The sequence below is a fragment of the Eurypyga helias genome, unplaced genomic scaffold, assembly GCF_000690775.1.
Source record: "Eurypyga helias isolate BGI_N326 unplaced genomic scaffold, ASM69077v1 scaffold20388, whole genome shotgun sequence".
Taxonomy (NCBI): Eukaryota; Metazoa; Chordata; class Aves; order Eurypygiformes; family Eurypygidae; genus Eurypyga; species Eurypyga helias.
Window position 1 is genome coordinate 1 of NW_010266555.1, and position 19420 is coordinate 19420.

Genomic DNA, 19420 nt, shown 5'->3' on the forward strand with positions numbered 1-19420 from the left:
AGTGCTTGGGAGGTGTGTGAGTGCGAGCAGCGTGTCCCTGCTCTGGAGAGATTTTAATCCACATTTTTCATCCCAGGGACAAAATCCTCCAGAGCATGAACACAGCAGTGGACCTCTTCGCCGTAGCCAGGGCGTCTCCTCTAGCTCAGGCAGGTTTCGTCGAGAGGGGCAGCGGGAATGAGGGGTGAGCTGGGGGGCAGATGCACTGGAAATGAATGAGTACTGTGGGAGAAAGGCAAAATTGGAGTCTTTACGGCAGTGCTCGGGAGTGTAAAGCACTGTGCCCCAGCCTGGGTTCCCGGGCAGTTTGCTGTTCCCATCAGGTGAATTTGCAGGCGTTTCGGGCCTCACCAGGCACAGGCGAGGCCCCACGTGTCTTTGTAGCTTTGCATCATGCTCAGTTATTGCTAGAAGGATCAGTGTTAGGTCTGGATACCCTCGTAACGGCGTTTGCAACCACAGGTAAAGCAAAGCCCATCTGAGCTGTGTCTGTGACGGCAGCCCAGCTGTCATCAACCAGTGACCTTTCACCCGTGGGACTGTATCGCGTGGAAGTCTGCGAGAAGCAGCCTAGCCAAGCTGTATAAAAAAACCTAACTAACCTGCAGTCTCATCTCTCCGCTTCTCTTTGCTCATCCCCTTCCACCCCGGAGGGTCTGGCTTTTCTCCCTGCCATGTGGCTCACCTGGGAATAGCCCTTCCCTGCCCTCCCTCCTGAAGGCCAGTCGAAAAGTGACGATTCATTTTTTAGGAGAAATTTAAAAACAATGTGGCAATGTTTCCTCATCAAAAGGTTTCAATTAAAATGGAAAAAATGGAAAAATATTAAAATTCTACCAAATGTACATTTTAAAAATATTTCTGAAAATTCAAAAGGGAAAAATGATCTAAAAATTTACAATTTTTTACCCCAAATTATTCAGAAAGCACATTTCAACAACATGTGTCAGCTGCTTTCATTTTCTCCTCTCAAAACCAAGGTAGCTCGTGGGCTGTTTACCTGTGCACAATTTTAATGTCTGTCTTGAAATCTGTGTCACCAGGTCTGTGTGCCGTATCTTACTAACCGTTTCTTCCTCATTCACTTGCTTTCCCAGCAAATTGCATGGGACTCCCAACACTAACTCTGCCAAGGTGGTTCCTCATAATCCCCATTTCTTACTAATATTGGTTTTGTCACTTTTTTTCCTTCCTTGTCACCGTGAAAGTGGAATTAATTGGTGTTTTTCCTGCATGGCGCTTTGTTTCTGCACTGTGGACTAGGCTGTGTGTGGCCGGGAGGGCTGGGGCAGCCCTGGCCGTTCCTGCTAGCCTGCCGATTGTCCGGTGGGGAGCACAGGACATTGAGACGGGTAAGAGTCGAGTGATGGGACTTTGGGAGGATGGATTTCACAAGGGATGACACGGCCCACCACAAATATTGGCAACAGGTGCCTGCAGTTAACTGTAGAAATATGTCTTCATGTCTGTGTCCATGTCAGAGGCACATTTCTCCCCTTCCTTTTGTACGACCAGTCTAAATTGGAGAAGATGGTTATCTATTCCAAAATGGGCAGTTATTTAGGGGGAAAAAAGTGCAAGATCTGAACTGTTACCTTGTGATGACAGATTAAGACATGAGTCTCACTGACACGCACTCACTTGCACAGCACATTTTGGTGGAGCCGTTCTGGTTCTATGTCTGACTAATACAGAATGGGGAAAAAGGAGATGTTAAATTAAATAGACCTGATTCGCACCATTTCTTAATGACTCTGCTTTTGGAAGGAGCATGCTGCCTTCTTATAGGATATCATTACACTGTCACACAGTATGTGGCTCAATGTAAATGAAAATCTAGTTCATTTAGTCACATTTTGCTCATCACTTACACTCAGGGTTGCTCACTGAGCTGGTAGCGTGAGCCAGAACCAAAAATGGAGTGGGAAGGATATTCCCTTGCTCGCCCTTTGCAGAGTCTTTCTTTGCAGGGCGAAGAAAGACTTTCTCTTTTCTTTCTGTAAACAATGCCCGATCTGTGCAGTTCATCCTGCCCTGAAGGCTTCTCCAGTGGTGGCCTGGCTTTGCAGGAGAAGGCAGCATGACTGTTTCAGACCTGGAGGGATGACCTCTAAGGGGATGATTAGCCTTAGGTTTAGCAGAGGGGCTGTAAACAATGCCCGATCTGTGCAGTTCATCCTGCCCTGAAGGCTTCTCCAGTGGTGGCCTGGGAAATCACCATCTCTGCCCATGGGGTAGGTGAGCCCAGCATGGAGAGCAGCCTTCAGGGTGGATGGAGCAGAGACATTCAGGCTGAAAGGTGAGACAAGTGTCCCCATCATGCTGTGTGAGACCACCTCTGGAAGACCTCACACACAGGGGACATGGGAGAGATGGCGCAGGCTGACATTTGCCCTGAAGGTGGCATGTCTTGAGCATGTTGAAGTGAAGAGGGAAGAGGGCAGTTGAGCGCAAGGCTTTGTCCCTGGGGGCGTCTGCGAGGAGCCTCATGTCCTGTCCTTGAAACCTTTGCTTTTCTACCAGGTGGACTTGCACTCAGAGCAGCATAAGCCCCCAGTACAACATCTGTGAGCAGATGGTCCAGATCCGAGACGATCACATTCGCTTCATCTCAGAGCTCGCTCGCTACAGCAACAGCGAGGTAAGCTTAGCAGGTAGTTGCTGTAACCAGGCTCGTTAGACTGACCAGGCTGGGCAAGGACAAGTGTGGCAGGAGTGTGGTCTGCCAGGGGAGAGGAAGGACACAGGTGGAACAAACCACTTCTCGATCTAGCAATAAAAAAACAAGTTACAAAAGGCCTTTTTGCAGGTGCAAAATCATGTGCACCAGAAGACCTACTGCAACAGCTTCTGCCCTTTGGCCACAGCTTTGTTAAAATAAGAAGCAGGAGAAAATTTGCAACTGAATGTTCATTACCAGCTGGGTGGCCGAACACCCGTGGCTTGCAAATGTGTCTCTGCTGTTACACAGAGCTGTTGGTCAGGGCTTCCAGGGAATTTCATGAGGGGATCTCCGCTCTTTTCATTACCAAGTGTCAGCATCCTCTCTGATGCCACTGTGACTGTTTCTTGCAAGTGCGTGATCCTCATTTATCTGTGTTAGCTTAATGAATTGTTAGCATTCTCAGCCCTTTTTGGCATTCGTAAGGGCTTGTTTGAACTTTAAATCAGTAAAGGATTTCAGTAGTATTATACCATCATAAGGATTGGGAAAGTGGAATGAAAACAGGCAGTTATTTGCCCTGAGGTGACAGGTCAGACTCCTTTTTTTGTAGGAAATAAACTGACTGCCTGGGTAAAAAGAGCCTTGCCAAGTTAAACCCCTTTTCCTGAGGGACAGTGTATGCACTGTGCAGTTTTAGCTTGATTGTAAAGTCACGGGGAATTCATTTCAGCTGGGATTTGAGAGAGAGTTCTATGGCTGCTGTTTGGCTCAGCGAAGCCTCTGCAGCAAGTTCCTGAGTATAGCCCTGACGTGCTGTGATCTTTTCCAGGTGGTCACTGGCTCAGGACTGGACAGCCAGAAATCAGATGAAGAATACAGGGAGCTCTTTGATCTCGCTTTACGGGGACTGCAGCTGCTGTCCAAGTGGAGTGCCCACGTCATGGAAGTGGTGAGTGCATCCGTGGAAGTGGCAGGGGTGTAACGTCCTCCTCTTCCCCGGTGAATGTTTTAACATGGCATGTAACAGACTGGAAAGGTGAGCTTGCTTTCATAACACCTGACTTTAGGCCATTAACAAACATGGTAAGATCAGGCAGCTAATGACCCTGAACACCCTCTGTACCAAATGGAGAAAGAGAGCTTGATCGTCTCACCCTGGACCTGAACTGCCCTTTGCAGGTGCTGGGGCGTCTTCACTGATGCTAGAGGGGGAGTGGGTGACTCTTCTAACCTGAACCACCTCAGTTAAGTACTGAAAGCTGGTTGGGATGAGTCTGGGTCTTGAGCAACTAAAACTGTAATTCAGATGATGATGGATATTCTTAATTTGGAAAATTTCAACCACATCTCAACACAAGTCCATGGATGTCAAAAGCCCAATATGACCAGCACCCTCCCATGTAAACAAAACCAGTATTCAGTATGGTGATAATAAAGCCAGGAAGAAGCACGAATTCTGCTCCACAAGGAATGTCAAACAACTGTAGTAATATGTAGGGAATGTTTTCCTAGCATAGGGCCCTCTTCAGTCTTTCCAGCCAGGCTTCTTACTTGTTGCAATGCCCACCCCTTCCATCTTGCAGTATTCTTGGAAGCTGGTTCATCCCACAGATAAGTTCTGCAACAAGGATTGCCCAGGAACAGCAGAAGAGTATGAGAGAGCCACCCGGTACAACTACACCAGTGAGGAGAAATTTGCCTTCGTCGAGGTAGGTGCCAACTGCACAAGAGTAAGAGCCACCCAGGGCTGGTTTCCTGGTTCCCAGGACCTGTCAGCTCTCCGTCTGGCTTTCTGTGGACAGGGGAATAGTCCTCAGAGCCTGGCTGTGGGAGGCCCTCACACCTTCATCTTGCTTTACCCAGGCCAAGGTTGTCTGAATATTGCCTTAATTCATGTGGCTCACTCCCTCCTGGGAATTGTCATGGTACTCTTGTACAAGGAAGACTGCGCATGGTGCAGATGCAGGTCTGTGCAAGCCACCCAGCTGTACCCACGTGTGCAGCACATACAGTTTCCTGGTATTGTGTTGTTGAAGAAACCAAGTCATCAGGAGTGGAAACAGAGCCTCCCAAGGGACAGGGGCCATTTGCAAGAAGCTGGTGGTGTTAATGCTCTCCTCAGCTTGTTGTGATCTGTAAAGCAGCTAACACCAAAAAAAAATTAGCCACCTAATTACTGAACCTAAGTTACTTGGGTAGAATTAATTTAGTCCCAAATTCTCTTAATGTTGGATTTATGGACCTCTTCAGACAATGAAAAAATAGCAAATATGTCTGGTTTTACATTTTGCTTCAGGTAATTGCCATGATCAAAGGTCTGCAGGTGCTGATGGGCCGGATGGAGAGTGTCTTTAATCAAGCCATCCGCAACACCATCTATGCAGCCCTGCAGGACTTTGCCCAGGTGACCCTGCGCGAGCCACTGAGGCAGGCAGTCAGGAAGAAGAAGAACGTTCTGATCAGGTCAGTCTGTCCTTCCTGAATGTGATGCAAAGCCCGTGTATTTATTTGTGTAACACATCTGTGCTGCGTAAGCATGTGGCCCTGCATAAACCTCGTGGCATACAACCAGCCAACATCACCTCTCTCCAAGGTGACTTTTGGGCATGACTCCCTCAATAACAACACCGTATATCCCCACCTCAGATACTTCTCCCATACGTGCACAGCAGTGAATACATTCATCTTGAAGTAGAATCAAACTTGAGCACTACCTTCCTCTCTCACCCACTCCAGTGTCCTTCAGGCAATTCGGAAGACAATCTGTGACTGGGAGGGAGGTCGAGAGCCTCCAAATGATCCTTGCCTGAGAGGCGAGAAGGATCCTAAAGGTGGATTTGATATCAAAGTCCCACGGCGAGCAGTAGGACCATCAAGTACACAGGTATGTATACCTCCATCTCCTGTGTAGGGAGTTAATGGCCTTACAGCCCTGTAGGAGTCTCCCGTCCTGTGGATTAGCAGCTATTTCTGTGGTCTGTTCCACAAAGTCTTCATACTGTTGTGTGTTAAATGTTGCTTTGGTGCCTGCGTTCATAGAATCATAGAATGGTTGGGGTTGGAAGGGACCTTAAAGATCATCTAGTTCCACCCCCCCTGCCATGGGCAGGGACCCCTTCCACTAGACCAGGTTGCTCAATGCCTCATCCAGCCTGGCCTTGAACACTTCCAGGGATGGGGCATCCACAGCTTCTCTGGGCAACCTGTCCCAGTGCCTCCCCACCCTCTGCGGGAAGAACTTCTTCCTGATACCTAATCTAAACCTCCCCACTTTCAATTTAAACCCGTTACCCCTTGTCCTGCCACTACAAACCCTTGTAAAAAGTCCCCCCCAGCTTCCTTGTAGCCCCTTCAGGTACTGGAAAGCTGCAATGAGGTCTCCTCGGAGCCTTCTCTTCTCCAGGCTGAACAAGCCCAATTCTTGCAGCCTTTCGTCATAGCAGAGGTGCTCCAGCCCTCTGAGCATCTTCGTGGCCTCCTCTGGACTCACTCCAACTGGTCAATATCCTTCTGATATTGAGAGCTCCACAGCTGAGTTGAGGGCTCCACATATGCTTTGTTGCATATCTCCCAAAGCCTCCCTTTTGGAGGTGTAATTAATTATCTCTAGCTCAGAATGATGGTGGCTTATGGGTACAGAGAGTAGTAGCCATGTGGGAGAAGTGCTATTTTTTGCTGCAGGACACCGTGGCTGTACGGGGTGGTGTCTCACTGAGGAGTGGTAACTGCGTGTTAACTTTTCCTCCAAAGCTTTACATGGTGCGGACCATGCTGGAGTCCCTCATAGCAGACAAGAGTGGCTCAAAGAAGACTCTGAGGAGCAGCTTGGATGGGCCGATAGTCTTGGCCATTGAGGAGTTCCACAAGCAGTCCTTCTTCTTCACCCACCTTCTCAACATCAGTGGTGAGGTTATGGCAGGGGGAGGCTTGAATCCAACTCTTCCATGCTCAGGCAGGCTGAAGTAGATCATCTTTGCTCCTCATGCAGATGATCTTCCTTGGTTTTTCCCAAATGTTCTACTTCTGCCTGCTACAGGCATGTTTCTGGGTAGAAATCATTATGTGAACAGGAATGAGTCAGCAATAGCAAAAGTGGGAGTTCAGTTTCTAGGACTGGAGTTTTCTTTCTATCCTGGACAAACTCCTGAGCCACTGGACACAGAAACAATCTTGCAGAATAACTCTGAGCCATTGAAATGTTCTCCCTGGTGCTCTAGAGCAAAAGGAACAGTCCCTTTGTGTTTCTTCCATTACAGAGTGCTCGGACAGCACAGACATGTCTGGGTTTAAAACCAGAGGCATCCCAGAAAAATGTTCTGCACCCAAAACCAGTCCAATATGAGGCTGCAACACCTGCCTCTTGTGCCCTTCCCTCGCTGTTGTCCCTGTGGGGGTAACGTGGGTGCCCTTCTGCTGGGGGGTCTCCTCTGTGTTTCAGAAGCGCTACAACAGTGCTGCGACCTGTCCCAGCTCTGGTTTCGGGAGTTCTTCCTGGAGCTGACCATGGGCCGCCGCATCCAGTTCCCCATTGAAATGTCCATGCCCTGGATCCTCACGGACCATATTCTGGAAACCAAAGAACCCTCCATGATGGAGTAAGAGACGATGGGCTGTGTTGGGACTGTGCATGCTCTGGGGCTTGGGATTTTGTTGTGGAGTAGGGTAGGCTGGTGATGAACAGTCTTTTTGACGTGGGAGGGAAGACAGATGTTGTGTGAGTTGCTGTCACATGAATGTGTGCTGTATGCATACGTCGTTAGCAGCAGCACACAGGCAGCTTCCTGGCTCTGGCACTTCCTTACGCATCATAAACCAGCCATTGGCAGTTGCTCTATTCGGATGTGGTCACGGCTTGGTGGTACCGTCATCTGCATGAAGAAGTCAGACAGCAGGTGCAACCAAAGGGATGTGCACCCTAGCTAAGGCACCTTAAACACTACTTTTGTATTATATGTGATAAATGATGACAGGAATTGCTGTTATCACAGGATCAGAATCACAGAATGGTCAGGGTTGGAAGGGACCTCTGGAGATCTAGTCCAACCCCCCTGCCAAGGCAGGTTCATCTAGAGCAGATTGCACAGGAACGCGTCCAGGAAGGTTTTGAGTGTCTCCAGAGAAGGAGACTCCACAACCTCTCTGGGCAGCCTGTTCCAGTGATCTCTCACCCTCAAAGCAAAGAAGCTTTTCCTCAAGCACAGGTGGAACTTCCTGTGCTCTAGTTTGTGCCTGTTGCCCCTTATCCTGTCACTGGGCAACACTGAAAAGAGTATTGCAAGTGTAATTACATTCGTAATATCTTCCTCATTAGGAAAACTTGTGTTTTCCATTTTATGGCCATTGTCAGGGCACTCTGTGGAGTGAGGGCAGGATGAAAGCTTTCTTAAGGGCAGAGAAGCAGCAAGTGACAGCTCAAATCCAGGTATGTTCTAGCTGCTTCCAGCAGGACACAAGGAGCAAGGGGGAGTATTTGAGAAACTGGAGTGAGTGGAGGTGATAGGAGTGAAAACAGAGAAAAGACGTTTTTTGCACCGAGCAGGGCACATGCACTGACTGCCATTTATGCTAATAAGCTCCAAAGTTAATTTAAGACATAATCTGTCTTCTTGCCCTCAGGTACGTACTGTACCCCTTGGACCTCTATAATGACAGCGCATACTATGCCCTGACCAAGTTCAAAAAGCAGTTCCTGTATGATGAAATTGAAGCTGAGGTAAGTTCTCTTCATCTTTATTGTATGGCAAGAGCACACTGGAATCACATTGCCCTGTTTGACAGCCCCACCCAGCAGTTCAGTGGATTCATTACAGGCATCTCCTGAAAAAAATGCCCCATCAGACTGAAAAGTTTTCAGAAGACCAAAATTTGCAGCGCTTACAGGCTTTGCTGCTTAAGGGCTTCAGCTCAGCTGTACCCATGGGGAACAGTGGGAGCCAAGGGCTGACAAACACTGGAGGCATGGAAGAGGCTGTCTGAAGGGCAGAGGGTTATGAGACATCAGAGGAAAATGAGAAACTGGAGATCCCTGTGAGGATGATGGGGGACCAGGACCTGTAAGAACATGCAGGAACTATAAGAGAGAAATGTAACTGCAGTTTTTTTGCTTACCTTTAGTATGTGAGCAGTGTGGTTTTTAGCTAGTGTGACATACATGTTTGAATTAAATCAGAGCTCTGTGTTGAGTAGTATTGATCTTGTGTGCATAGGAAGGAGCTGCTCTGTGCTGGTGCCACCCTCACGATGTCTTGTTTTTTTCTCCCCCAGGTGAATTTGTGCTTTGATCAATTTGTGTACAAGCTGGCAGATCAGATCTTTGCCTATTATAAAGCAATGGCTGGCAGGTAGGAGAACCTGACTGCTGATGATAAGTGATGATATCGCTGCATCCAAATTGCTGTTAACTAAAAGGTTTCCCTCAGGGAGTAGCCGCTGCAAGCAGGCATAACAAAATAGATCATCCCTGTCCCACAGAGCTGGCTGTCCATGTCAGACCAGTGTAGGTGGGGAAAATGAATTAATGGTGGTAAGGAGACATGATTGAAAGTGAAAAAATGGTAATTGGCACCCTGAGTAGCTGTCCGAGTACAATTTGTGACAGCAGCAGTAAAGCATACTGAGCCTATTGAAGACATGTCCTTGCTTGACGTTTGCTTGTGTACCAGGCAGGTAAGGAGTGGAAGCCTCCCATCCCTAAGAAACAGGAACATGCACTTGCCCTCACCCTAGCAAAGCAGCAGGACTTGTAATGGCCAGAAGAGTACTCCTTACCTTAGGTCACACATCAGACCAGCTGAATGTAAGACTTGTGCAGAGTCACTTGCTCCCTTGTGGAGAGATGGGCCCATTGTGACATTTCCTGCTAACCATTTAAAGAACATGGATGAACTCTAATTCAGAAAGTCCTCCTCCCATATCCTCAGAGGTGAACCAAGTCTTCAGTGTAACTCTGCAAGGAGTTCTGTCCCTAGACCACATTTGGCTTTAGAGCAGGAGAGCGATCACCATCACCAACCAAATGTTCTCACAGCAGACCTTCAAGGAGTGAACACCCAGCACTAGTGATATCTTTCAGCACAGTCTTTTATCTTTTGGAATGTTTTAGTCACAAAAACTAAGAGTGATGGACAACAGCATGGCAGTCATAAAATCATACAATAGTTAGGGTTGGAAGGGACCTTAAAGATCATCTAGTTCCAACCCCCCTGCCACGGGCAGGGACACCTTGCACTAGACCAGGTTGCTCCAAGCCTCATCCAGCCTGGCCTTGAAGACATCCAGGGATGGGGCATCCACAACATCTCTGGGCAACCTGTCCCAGTGCCTCACCACCCTCTCTGTGAAGAATTTCTTCCTGACATCTAATCTAAACCTCCCTGATTTCAATTTATACCCATTACCCCTTGTCCTATCACTACAGGCTCTTGTAAAAAGTCCTCTCCCAGTACCCTTGTAGGCCTCCTTCAGATACTGGAAAGCTGCAATGAGGTCTCCTCGGAGCCTCCTCTTCTCCAGGCTGAACAAGCCCAGTTCTCGCAGACTTTCGAGATTTAGCCCAGTCCCCAGATTTAGCTCTGTAATTTAATAGTGAAAGCAGAGTTGTTGGTGTGTGGAAATTTCTTTGCATTCAGAACAAGATGAAAAGAAGGATGAAAACAACTCTGGAGAAGATCCAGGAGTGGATAGTATATGTTTCTTTTTTCTTGACACTGCTTCCCTTTTTCAGTGTTTTACTGGACAAACGTTTCCGGGCTGAATGTAAGAATTATGGGGTGATTATTCCATACCCACCATCCAACCGCTATGAAACCCTGCTCAAGCAGAGGCATGTCCAGGTACAGTGCAAGCAGTAAACTCCAGTACTTATAGCTCATGGCCTATTATACTTTTGCTGGTGGCTGGCATCCTAGTGCTGGGCTCAGTCAAAGACGGTGATGGAATGAGAAGGGTTGGACCTTTTTCTGACACAGCACACTCAGGGCATGGTGCCCGAGGGGAAAATGAGTTACCTTCCACATTTCGCTCCACTCTTAAGTAATGGTAAACTCAACCAAGGTGTTTGTATCACTGCTTTCACACTTAAGCAGGCTTGGATATTTATTTTTAATTTGTGTCTATTGAAAAAAAAATGAAGTACCTTTTCTCCATCTGTATATAACATGCAAATATCTTCTCTTCTTCTCCCAGTTGCTCGGTAGATCAATTGACCTGAACAGGCTCATTACCCAGCGTATCTCAGCAGCGATGTACAAATCGTTAGACCAGGCCATTAGCCGCTTTGAGAGCGAGGACCTGACATCCATAGTGGTAAGAACTGCTATTGACTGAGAGCATAAATAGAGAGAATAATACACTGCTATGGGTACACAGTCAACCGTCTTCTGCTTCAAGGCCCACCTGCAGTAGGTTTCAGCCAGCCATGCATGCTCCTTTATCCTACTGTTGCTGTTTACACAGCTTTAATTGCATTATTATTGGACCATTAAGTGTCTGCATAAATCATAAAGTGACAGTCAACAGTTAGATTTTGCAGAGCTCATGTAAGAGAGTGCTGTGATGTGAGAGAAGGAAATTTTGGCTTTGATTCCCCATTGGATAAAGGTGGCTGAAAAATCATCTCTGTGTGTACAGGATTTGCTGCCTTTGATACGTTACAGGAACATCAGAGTCAAGTAGTGTAAAATTACCAGTTTCCACCTTTGAAGGATTGTGATGTTCAGGCCAGTCAGTGCTCAGTGGGCAACAAATTAATTTTAATTCCTGCAGGTTTAGGAGATAATGGACTTGGATCCCTTGAGTAGAAGTGCAATCGGCCTTGGCCACTGGGTTAAATTGATGCCTTTAGCATTCTCACCTGCAAAGTTCTGTAGGGGTGTGGATATCAAATCATTCCCCTGGCAATTAAATCAGCTGTTTCTATTGTTTTCTTGGTAATATGTTGCATTTGCTGCTGCTTTATGTGCTGCAGGAGCTGGAGTGGCTCTTGGAAATAAATCGCCTGACTCACAGGTTGCTGTGCAAGCACATGACTTTGGACAGCTTTGATGCCATGTTTCGGGAGGCCAACCACAACGTCTCCGCGCCCTATGGGCGCATCACCCTCCACGTCTTCTGGGAGCTCAACTTTGACTTTCTACCCAACTACTGCTACAATGGATCCACCAACAGGTGAGGAGAAAAAGCAAGGCAGGGAGCACCTGAAGACCCTGCTTTTCTCTCCAGAACGTCAAACCTGCCACTTAAAATTCATATGTGAGGTTTTCATTCCCTATGGGATGCAACAGTTAGAGTTAAAATGAAGTTAAAGCCCACCAGCTCCCCTTGGCCTTGAAAAATGTTAGTAACAAATTCAAGCAACGAAGTTGGGCAGTGAGGGTGAGTAACTGAGCTTAGTTTGGTTTAGAAGGTTGGTTTACTGAGCAGCAGAGCTGTGGTAGCTACTCATATATGGGTTTCTTGCCTGCCCCAAATGAGAAGAAACCCCACTGTTGGTAGGCTGAACTGTTGTGGTTTATACCACCAATGGATTGGGGCAGGAGTTTGCATTCCAGTTCATGTAGCTCATGTGATGAATTGCTAATTAGTCTGCAACTGCAGTTCACCCCAGACCATGCCATATCCACCCTCGGCACAATTAACTAGGCTCTGACTGCTTTCCTCCCTGCCTCCCATGCCTACCACAGGTTTGTGAGGACAGCCATCCCCTTCACACAGGAGCCCCAGCGGGACAAACCAGCCAATGTTCAGCCGTATTACCTCTACGGATCCAAGGTCAGTAAATGAGTCACAACAGGCAGAAGGGGTGGATGTTGGAAGTATTTATTTAGGAGAAAGAAATGCAAGAACTAGTTCATTCACAGAATGGTGGGTGCAAAGGTACAGGGTCACGTTGCTGTGTGAAACAGAAAAGCCATGCAAGAAGCAGATTGTGTAGTTTTGCTATTGCTTTCCCATATTTTTCTCCATAACATGCCTGTTAAGGGATGCCGACGCTGCTGTCTGCTTGGTGTTGGCACTGAGATTAAGTCACATCCATCTAAATGCACAGAGCAGATTGGGGCTTCAAAGCGGTGCTCCTTCCCAAGGAAAGTACCAGAGGTCAGGAGTTCTATTTGTAGTTCAAAATGGGAACTGCTAAAATAGTCGTGTGTGCCAATATAGACTGCTAAATACTGACAGCAAGCTCTTTCGTCAGGCTGGGGTGACTGTTTACGCAGGCGCTGCAAGGGGTGCGATGCTGGTCGAGGATCACTCAAGCATGAGACTACTTGGGTGGAGTTTATTTCATGTGCACGTTGATTGATGACTCTGAAGTGAACCTACAGCACAGATGCCGATGAGCTAACGGAACTACAGTCGGCCAAGCCTGGCCGTTCCCAGAGAGCTGATGGGTTCTTTTTAAAAAACCCTCTGCAAATGAGAATACTTTTTCACTTGACAAAAATGTTTCTCCCTGCGTCCAATGGCCCTGCCTCATGTTCTGCCCTGGGGCAAACAGTCCCCATGGACACACAGACTGTCCTGTTGGCAAGAGCTGGGAAAGAGCAGCCCGAACGACACCTCTAAGCAGGGTCTCCCTTTACTTTGCTCTCACTGGAGGCCGTGCTGTGGCAAGATGGCCCTTTTATCATCGCTGTTTCTATAGGGAAAAAAGCAGTGGGGGGAGCTATATGGACTCTCCCTCATGAAACTGGAGCTCCTCATTAGCACGGTGGTCATCGGGACTTCCAGAAGCTCCTCTCTCAGTCTGTCACTCACTGGCCCCTCCGAGCTGCTCCCTTCGCCCACTTCGTCGGGGCTGGTGTCAGGATGCTTCAGCCTCGCAGCCCGGTGGCACCGTGCCGACCAGAACTGCAGGCAGCCGTAGGCCAGGAGAGCAACGAAGCAGAGGAGCAGCAGACTGCTCACCATCCATATGGAGGTGGTAGGTTCATGCTTGGAGCCACCAAAAAACAGGGGGTTTTTTTCTAGCGTGTGGAAGGTGGTGCAGTGGTTGCCGGAGGGGTAAGAGTTCTTGCACGTGATGCAGAGGATATAAATGGTGGATGGTGTGAGTTGGTGGAGAACAAGGGAGCTGAGGGGGTGAGGAACTCGCTCCTCGCGGTGGAAGTTTTGGCGTAAGTAGCCGGCGAAGACGCTGTTCCAGTTGGGGCGGTACATGACGTGGTAGTAGTTCTCTGGACAGGGGTTGTTCATGGCCCAGGAGATGGTGGCGCTGGTGTAAGTGATGTTGTGCACTTCGATGTTCATTGTGCCCCTAAAACCAGATGCGGGGAGAGGCTTGAGTTTTCCGAATCACGTACAAAGGCAACAAGTCTTTCCACTGGCTTTACTGGCCTTCAGACTGGACCCAGGACTATGCCTGCCTGGCTTAGATTAGATGCCAGGTCTTAGATGGCTAAAATTACAAAAGATGAATCCTACTGGTGCCCAGACTACTGCATCACCCTGCTTCTTTGCCTAAAAAGAACTGGGACATAGGGCATATTTTATGCTCTAGTTAGATTTTTTTTTTTTTAATCTCTTCTTTCTGACTTTTTCTGTAAAGGAAGCTTTTTTAGCTCTTTTGTTTCCCACGGAATAGACAGGATGCTGCAAGTGTAATTAACATAAACTGATCATTAAAGTAGCTCCAACTTGCCTTGTGAAGTTACCAATAGATATTTTTATTTTACACGTAAATGCCATTGAAAAAGCTGCATAATGATTAATTCACTGGTTTAAGTTGTTGCTGTATTTTCTGTGCCTGACTTGTTGCTTAATAGAGTATAAACTTTCTGTTCTTGCAGCATCTCACACTGTAATATCAGGGTCTTAAATGTGAAATATAAAATCAATGCCTTTATGGAAATACAAATATATGCATAAGTACAAAGCTCTCCCCCAGATAAAAGACATTGGCCACTAACAAATTTCTGATTAGCAACAGCCACAAATCACTTCTGCAGATCCCCAAATTGCTCTCTGAGCCTCCTTGCAGGCTTATCTCTCACAAGCAGCCGAGTGCTCTGAGGAAGAGCTGCATGCAATAGAACAGGGTTCTTTTTTTCCTTCTTCCTCTCTCTTTTACTTTAACTTCCCTTTAATTCACTCAAGAATCAGCTCATCTTAACAACTGTTTTAACCATTCCTGCATGAAGAGCAGGACAGCATGCGCACCCATCGCTGAGCCCTCCCAGAGCCGCGGGCAGCCCCTTACCTCCCAGGCAGGTCGGTGAGCAGCGTGGCCAGCACCTTCCCCTCTTCCTATCGCGTGCCTCCCTCCTGCCTCTGCTAAATCCCTTCCCCTCCCGCTGCCTCGTATTATACCCATCTGGGGCTCCGTCATCTCTCACCATAGCAACCACTAAGAAAGGATGGGCAAGCGTTTTCAAGTGATTTGGGAATGTTATCCCTAAAACCTTCTGCCTGGGAGAAGTACCTGCCTCCAAGGTGGAAAAAAACAAGCCAGGTTGTTCTGTTTGCTGGCCTGTTTGGTTTGGGTTTTCTTTTTTCCCCTATCTGCAGCCCCTCAGCAAGGGTCTGGGGTTAGAGACACGTTGGCACATGGTATGAAATCCAGCATCCTGGCCTGCAGTGCACATTTGATAGTTCAGCACTCAGCGGCACTTTGTCTTTAAGTCTATGGTTTCTTGCACATTTTAACTACTGATTTAAGCCAAAGCCAGTGATTTTTCATCCCTGAATGTCCATTAGCTTTTTTAATGTTTTCTGAACTGTGCGATGGGAGTAGGAACTGGGTTTTCAAAGACCTCGACCTCCTGCTAAAAACAGGCTCTTCTTAGAATGCCCCTGCCTTCTGGACCACTCGGGATGTCCTCTGTCAGTCTGGTGAGAGGGCAGGAGGGAGGGACAAAGCCAGTGCCAGTGGCGTTCAGGGGAGCAGCTAGAGTCTGTGGCCAGGAGGGGACAGATGTGGCACTGGCCCTGGGAAGGAGAGGCTCTGAACAAGTGACTCACTGCTCTCCAAAGCCAAAATGTGTTCGAGAGGAACTTTCCCATAAGAAATGTTGGTTCTGGGTCTGGAATTACTCATTCTTTGTCATTCCTGGAAAGGTGCTTGCAACGTTTTGAAGATCTTCAAAGTATCAACAGTGATGAGATGATGCACACTGCATCAGGAGGGGCTATAACAAGCCTGGGGAGTATGTGTGACCCTTGCTTTTGACGGACGTTTTGCAGTTCTGCATGTTTTGGTTTTGTCTTCCAAGATCTCTATTCCATTCTGTCTCTGTGAGTGAACTGCAGCTGCCAGCAAGCTGAAAACTGGGAGCAGAGATTAAAATAATTAAGGGCAGGGATGGAAATTAAAGTGGACGCAGGTGGCTCCTTGCCATTTACATGGCTTGATCCTGCTTACAAGAGCGGGGGGATAGAGAGCTCATGCTGTGAGTAAAGTACATCCTTGCCTGTAGGGAGAGAGCTGAGGATACAAATCCGTGCTTCGGAAAGGTGGATTACACAAGGTGATGACATTTTCGTGAGACAACTGCTTTCTTACAGTGGTTGGGTTCTTGAGTTTATCAGTGTTCACAGTTGCTTTGAAATTAAATTTTAGTTGTCTGCAAATAAGATGTGTTAGCAGGAAGAGAGAAAACCAAGGAAAATGGGAATAGCTGGATTAGGGCAGCAAAGGTCCTGCTGACCTTTTGGCATGCCTTGATCAATACTGCTAGCTCAAAGGAAACCACAGCAAACCTTCCACTGGTGTTGGTATTACGTGCTCCCAAAATCAAGCTTGCACCAGTTTATGCTGGTGGTGAACTGGAAATTCTCATTTGTCAGGATGAGAAGATGCCAGTGCCAGGACTACTCCAGCACTGATACTGCCCATATCTGCAGGTGGACCCGGCTGTGGCCCTGCCTGGGACCCCTCACTCCTAGTCCTAGGATGCCAACTGCTGACACGCTCCGGTGGCCAGCAGAAACTGAGCCATTTTCTGTCATTCAGCCACTTGCAAACACAGCAGGTTGCCAAGTCTCCGTCAAGCTACAAAATTACCAGCCAATCCAATACTTACTGCTCGTTAACCACTTTTTAGCTCTGTAAATGCTTTAGATTGGGCTTTGTTTATGTATTTTCGTGAGTGATTCTGTTTTCCTTGGCACTGCTGGACCTAGGATCAGGCCAGTCTTGCTGGAAATCCCTGTTTCTCTTTACCTGGTTGAATTTGCCCCTGACTTTTTTAACGATTGTGCAGGCAAATGTAACCTAAAGGACAGTGCATGCTGATGGCACTTGTCAAAATAGTTACAGCGTGTGAATGCGAGGGAGCCGCTCTATTTTCTGCTGCCGGTCTGCACAAAGGCATCAAGGTGCTGTGGTTGCTGAAGGAGGTGTTGGCCAGGGGGATGCTGATCCCCTCCAACTGACGAGGTGGGCTGTGCTACCCAGCCTGCCGCAGCCATCGGCTTGTTGTAAATAACAGTGTTTACAGTCCCTGAAAAGCGGTGGTTGATAAGGTGAGGCATTATGAGACACAGAGTGTGTACAGACACGGTCTCAATACAGTATGTAAACATGCCTGCTGCGTTGTACATGTCCTGTCCATCCCAGCTAGGGAATATGTGGGATTTTTTATTTTGCATGAAAGTCTTGGCAACCAGCTGATACTGCTGCACGTGGTTATAGCTTTATGGGGAGAGTGAAGGCTGTTTCTGGCAGGGGAAGAAACCAGGCCATATTCAGGCTGTTTGTCGGAGACCCTCCTCTGACGATTTTGGTCAGAACTGTTTTTCACTCTCTAGGAGTGAAAAATCATCTCAGCCATCACACTGAAGTTAGGTTGGCAAAGAGCCTGGACTTGTCTTGGGCTGTGTGCAAGTCCTTTTTTGTCTCTAAGTATATTCCTCTTTTGTTAGCTCTTCATTTTTCCAAGGGGGGTCTGGCACAGGCAGGATTATCTGTCTATTATCTCTCCAATCTACTTTATGAGATGAAACTCTCCTGTTTGAGCTCACCTGAGGGCACACAGGGTCTGGGTGATGGCCATCCACAAGCTCAAAGACATGGGAATGACAGCTGGGTTTTGGTTTGCTTCATTTGCTGCTGAATCTGCTCCAGAGCATCCCTAATAACCTCCTGAGCTCCTAAGCAACACGGGGTCCTTCCCCACGTGCTCCCAAGTACAGTTGGCTGTCCCAGAGACCTGAGTGCAGGTTGGGACACCACCAACTCTGCTCCACACTGCAAAACCCAGCCTGCCTGCAAATCCCAGTCTCCCGGCCCCAAAACCTGGCCGTTTGGCCCCAAACCAAAGGTGGGGCAAACCTCAGCAGTGTCTTTGGCAGCTGCTGCTCCCAAGAGGCAGCAATATCAGGGGCTTCGCTCTGGCTCGCTGAGGGGGTGGAAGGGCTCGCTCAGTGCTGGGGAGCAAGCTGTGCCATGCAGCAAGTTTGTACCTTCAGCTGTTTTGTCTTAAAATAATCACTGGTGTAATTTCTTACATCCTACAGCCTTTACCCCAAGCTGTGTATCTCACCCTTAAATGGAGTTATATTTTTAATTGCTGGCAGAGTATTATTATTAGACACAAGCCTGCTGCTAATGCGCTGTGTGGCTCTGCGGAGAGCGCGAGGAACCTACATCATCTTGCAGACAGGAGGGGATGAATCATCCTGCTCATCTGCAGCCAATGCACGTCCTAAAATGTGTCTTCTCCCAGTCAAGCTTATTGCCGAGACCCCCACTTGAGGGAAAAGCCCGCTTGAAAGCTGCTCTCCAGACCCATTATCCCACTGAGAGGCAAGGGAAGAGCTGTGAGGTGGGCGGCTGTGCGGCAGCGCTGATCACTCGCTGCCCATACAGGGACACGGATGCCCCGTTATGGGGAAAATCTGACCAGTTGCTCCGCAACTGGGTACCAGTGGTAGCCCATCTGAGGGGACCATGGCATGTGCGCAGACACGAGACCTGTCTCCTGGCCATGGAGTAGCAAAGAGGCTTCCAGAAATGAGTGTGGGTCCATGAGTCCACCGAAATGTGGACATTTAGTTCCTGCCCTAGTCTGGACATGGGCAAATAACAGGGTCAAGGAGCCTATGGGAAGACATGGGAGGAAGGTGCGAGGAGCTGTCTCGGACTGCCTGGATCACCCCTGCAGCAGGGCACTTTCTGGGAATGCCTGGGGCTGGAATGATGCATTGCAAAAGCCACAGGAACAAGCCAGCGTGGGAGCTTGGTTGGGATGGGCCCCTGGCAGGTTACTGCCTTCCCTCGTGGATGATGGTGTCAGCCATTTGGGAAATGTTCCAGGCTGGGCGTTACCTGGTGTTTAAACAGACACACTTTCCAAAACATAAACTATTGCTGTTTTTCACATGTCAGTGTGTGTATCTAATGGCTTTGGGCCAGGCTCTACCAAGCAGATGTTTAAAAAATTTGTTATCTGAGGATGCAGATAGAAGCCTACTCAGGGTGCTCAAACGCCATCCTCTTAGCAGGAGTTAGCATCCAAGGAGCTTTGAAAGTGGGCTTCTGTCTGCCTAAATAACTTTTAAACTCTGGCCCATATTTACTCAGGACCCTTTTTTTAGTTTTGATGGGAGACAAAGTTTCTGCTCGTTGTGAATGAATGAACTACAGAGCCTCCAAGGTGGCCTTTCTGTATATAACAGTGTTAAAGGGTTTTATTTCTCACCTACCACGACTGGGAGGTGAAATTATATTTCATAGAAAGCAGGGGACTTTCTAACTGTGTCTTACTTCTGCTAGCTCTTTCAAAGAGTACCTAGGAATTACAGTAGGCAATAAGCTGC

At 47.9% G+C, this 19420-nt stretch overlaps 2 protein-coding genes across 2 annotated transcripts in view; one reads left to right on the forward strand and one right to left on the reverse strand.

Annotated features, from left to right (window-relative positions):
• Positions 1-76: 76 nt before the first annotated feature.
• Positions 77-19420, forward strand: part of LOC104513706 (cytoplasmic FMR1-interacting protein 2) — a gene marked incomplete at its 5' end in the record, with an annotated part of 32866 nt that continues 13522 nt past the window's right edge. Inside the window, 14 exons of the mRNA XM_010157152.1 lie at positions 77-184; positions 2524-2641; positions 3495-3614; positions 4249-4374; positions 4962-5128; positions 5402-5549; positions 6416-6569; positions 7104-7260; positions 8282-8378; positions 8930-9006; positions 10389-10497; positions 10850-10969; positions 11631-11830; positions 12346-12433. Of these exons, the coding sequence (XP_010155454.1) occupies positions 77-184; positions 2524-2641; positions 3495-3614; positions 4249-4374; positions 4962-5128; positions 5402-5549; positions 6416-6569; positions 7104-7260; positions 8282-8378; positions 8930-9006; positions 10389-10497; positions 10850-10969; positions 11631-11830; positions 12346-12433 (1789 nt within the window). The remainder of the gene's footprint in view (positions 185-2523; positions 2642-3494; positions 3615-4248; positions 4375-4961; positions 5129-5401; positions 5550-6415; positions 6570-7103; positions 7261-8281; positions 8379-8929; positions 9007-10388; positions 10498-10849; positions 10970-11630; positions 11831-12345; positions 12434-19420) is intronic.
• On the reverse strand, positions 13253-13921 carry FNDC9 (fibronectin type III domain containing 9). The gene has a single exon (XM_010157151.1). It carries the CDS (start codon positions 13910-13912, stop codon positions 13253-13255), a length of 660 nt encoding a protein of 219 aa, XP_010155453.1. The 5' UTR covers positions 13913-13921.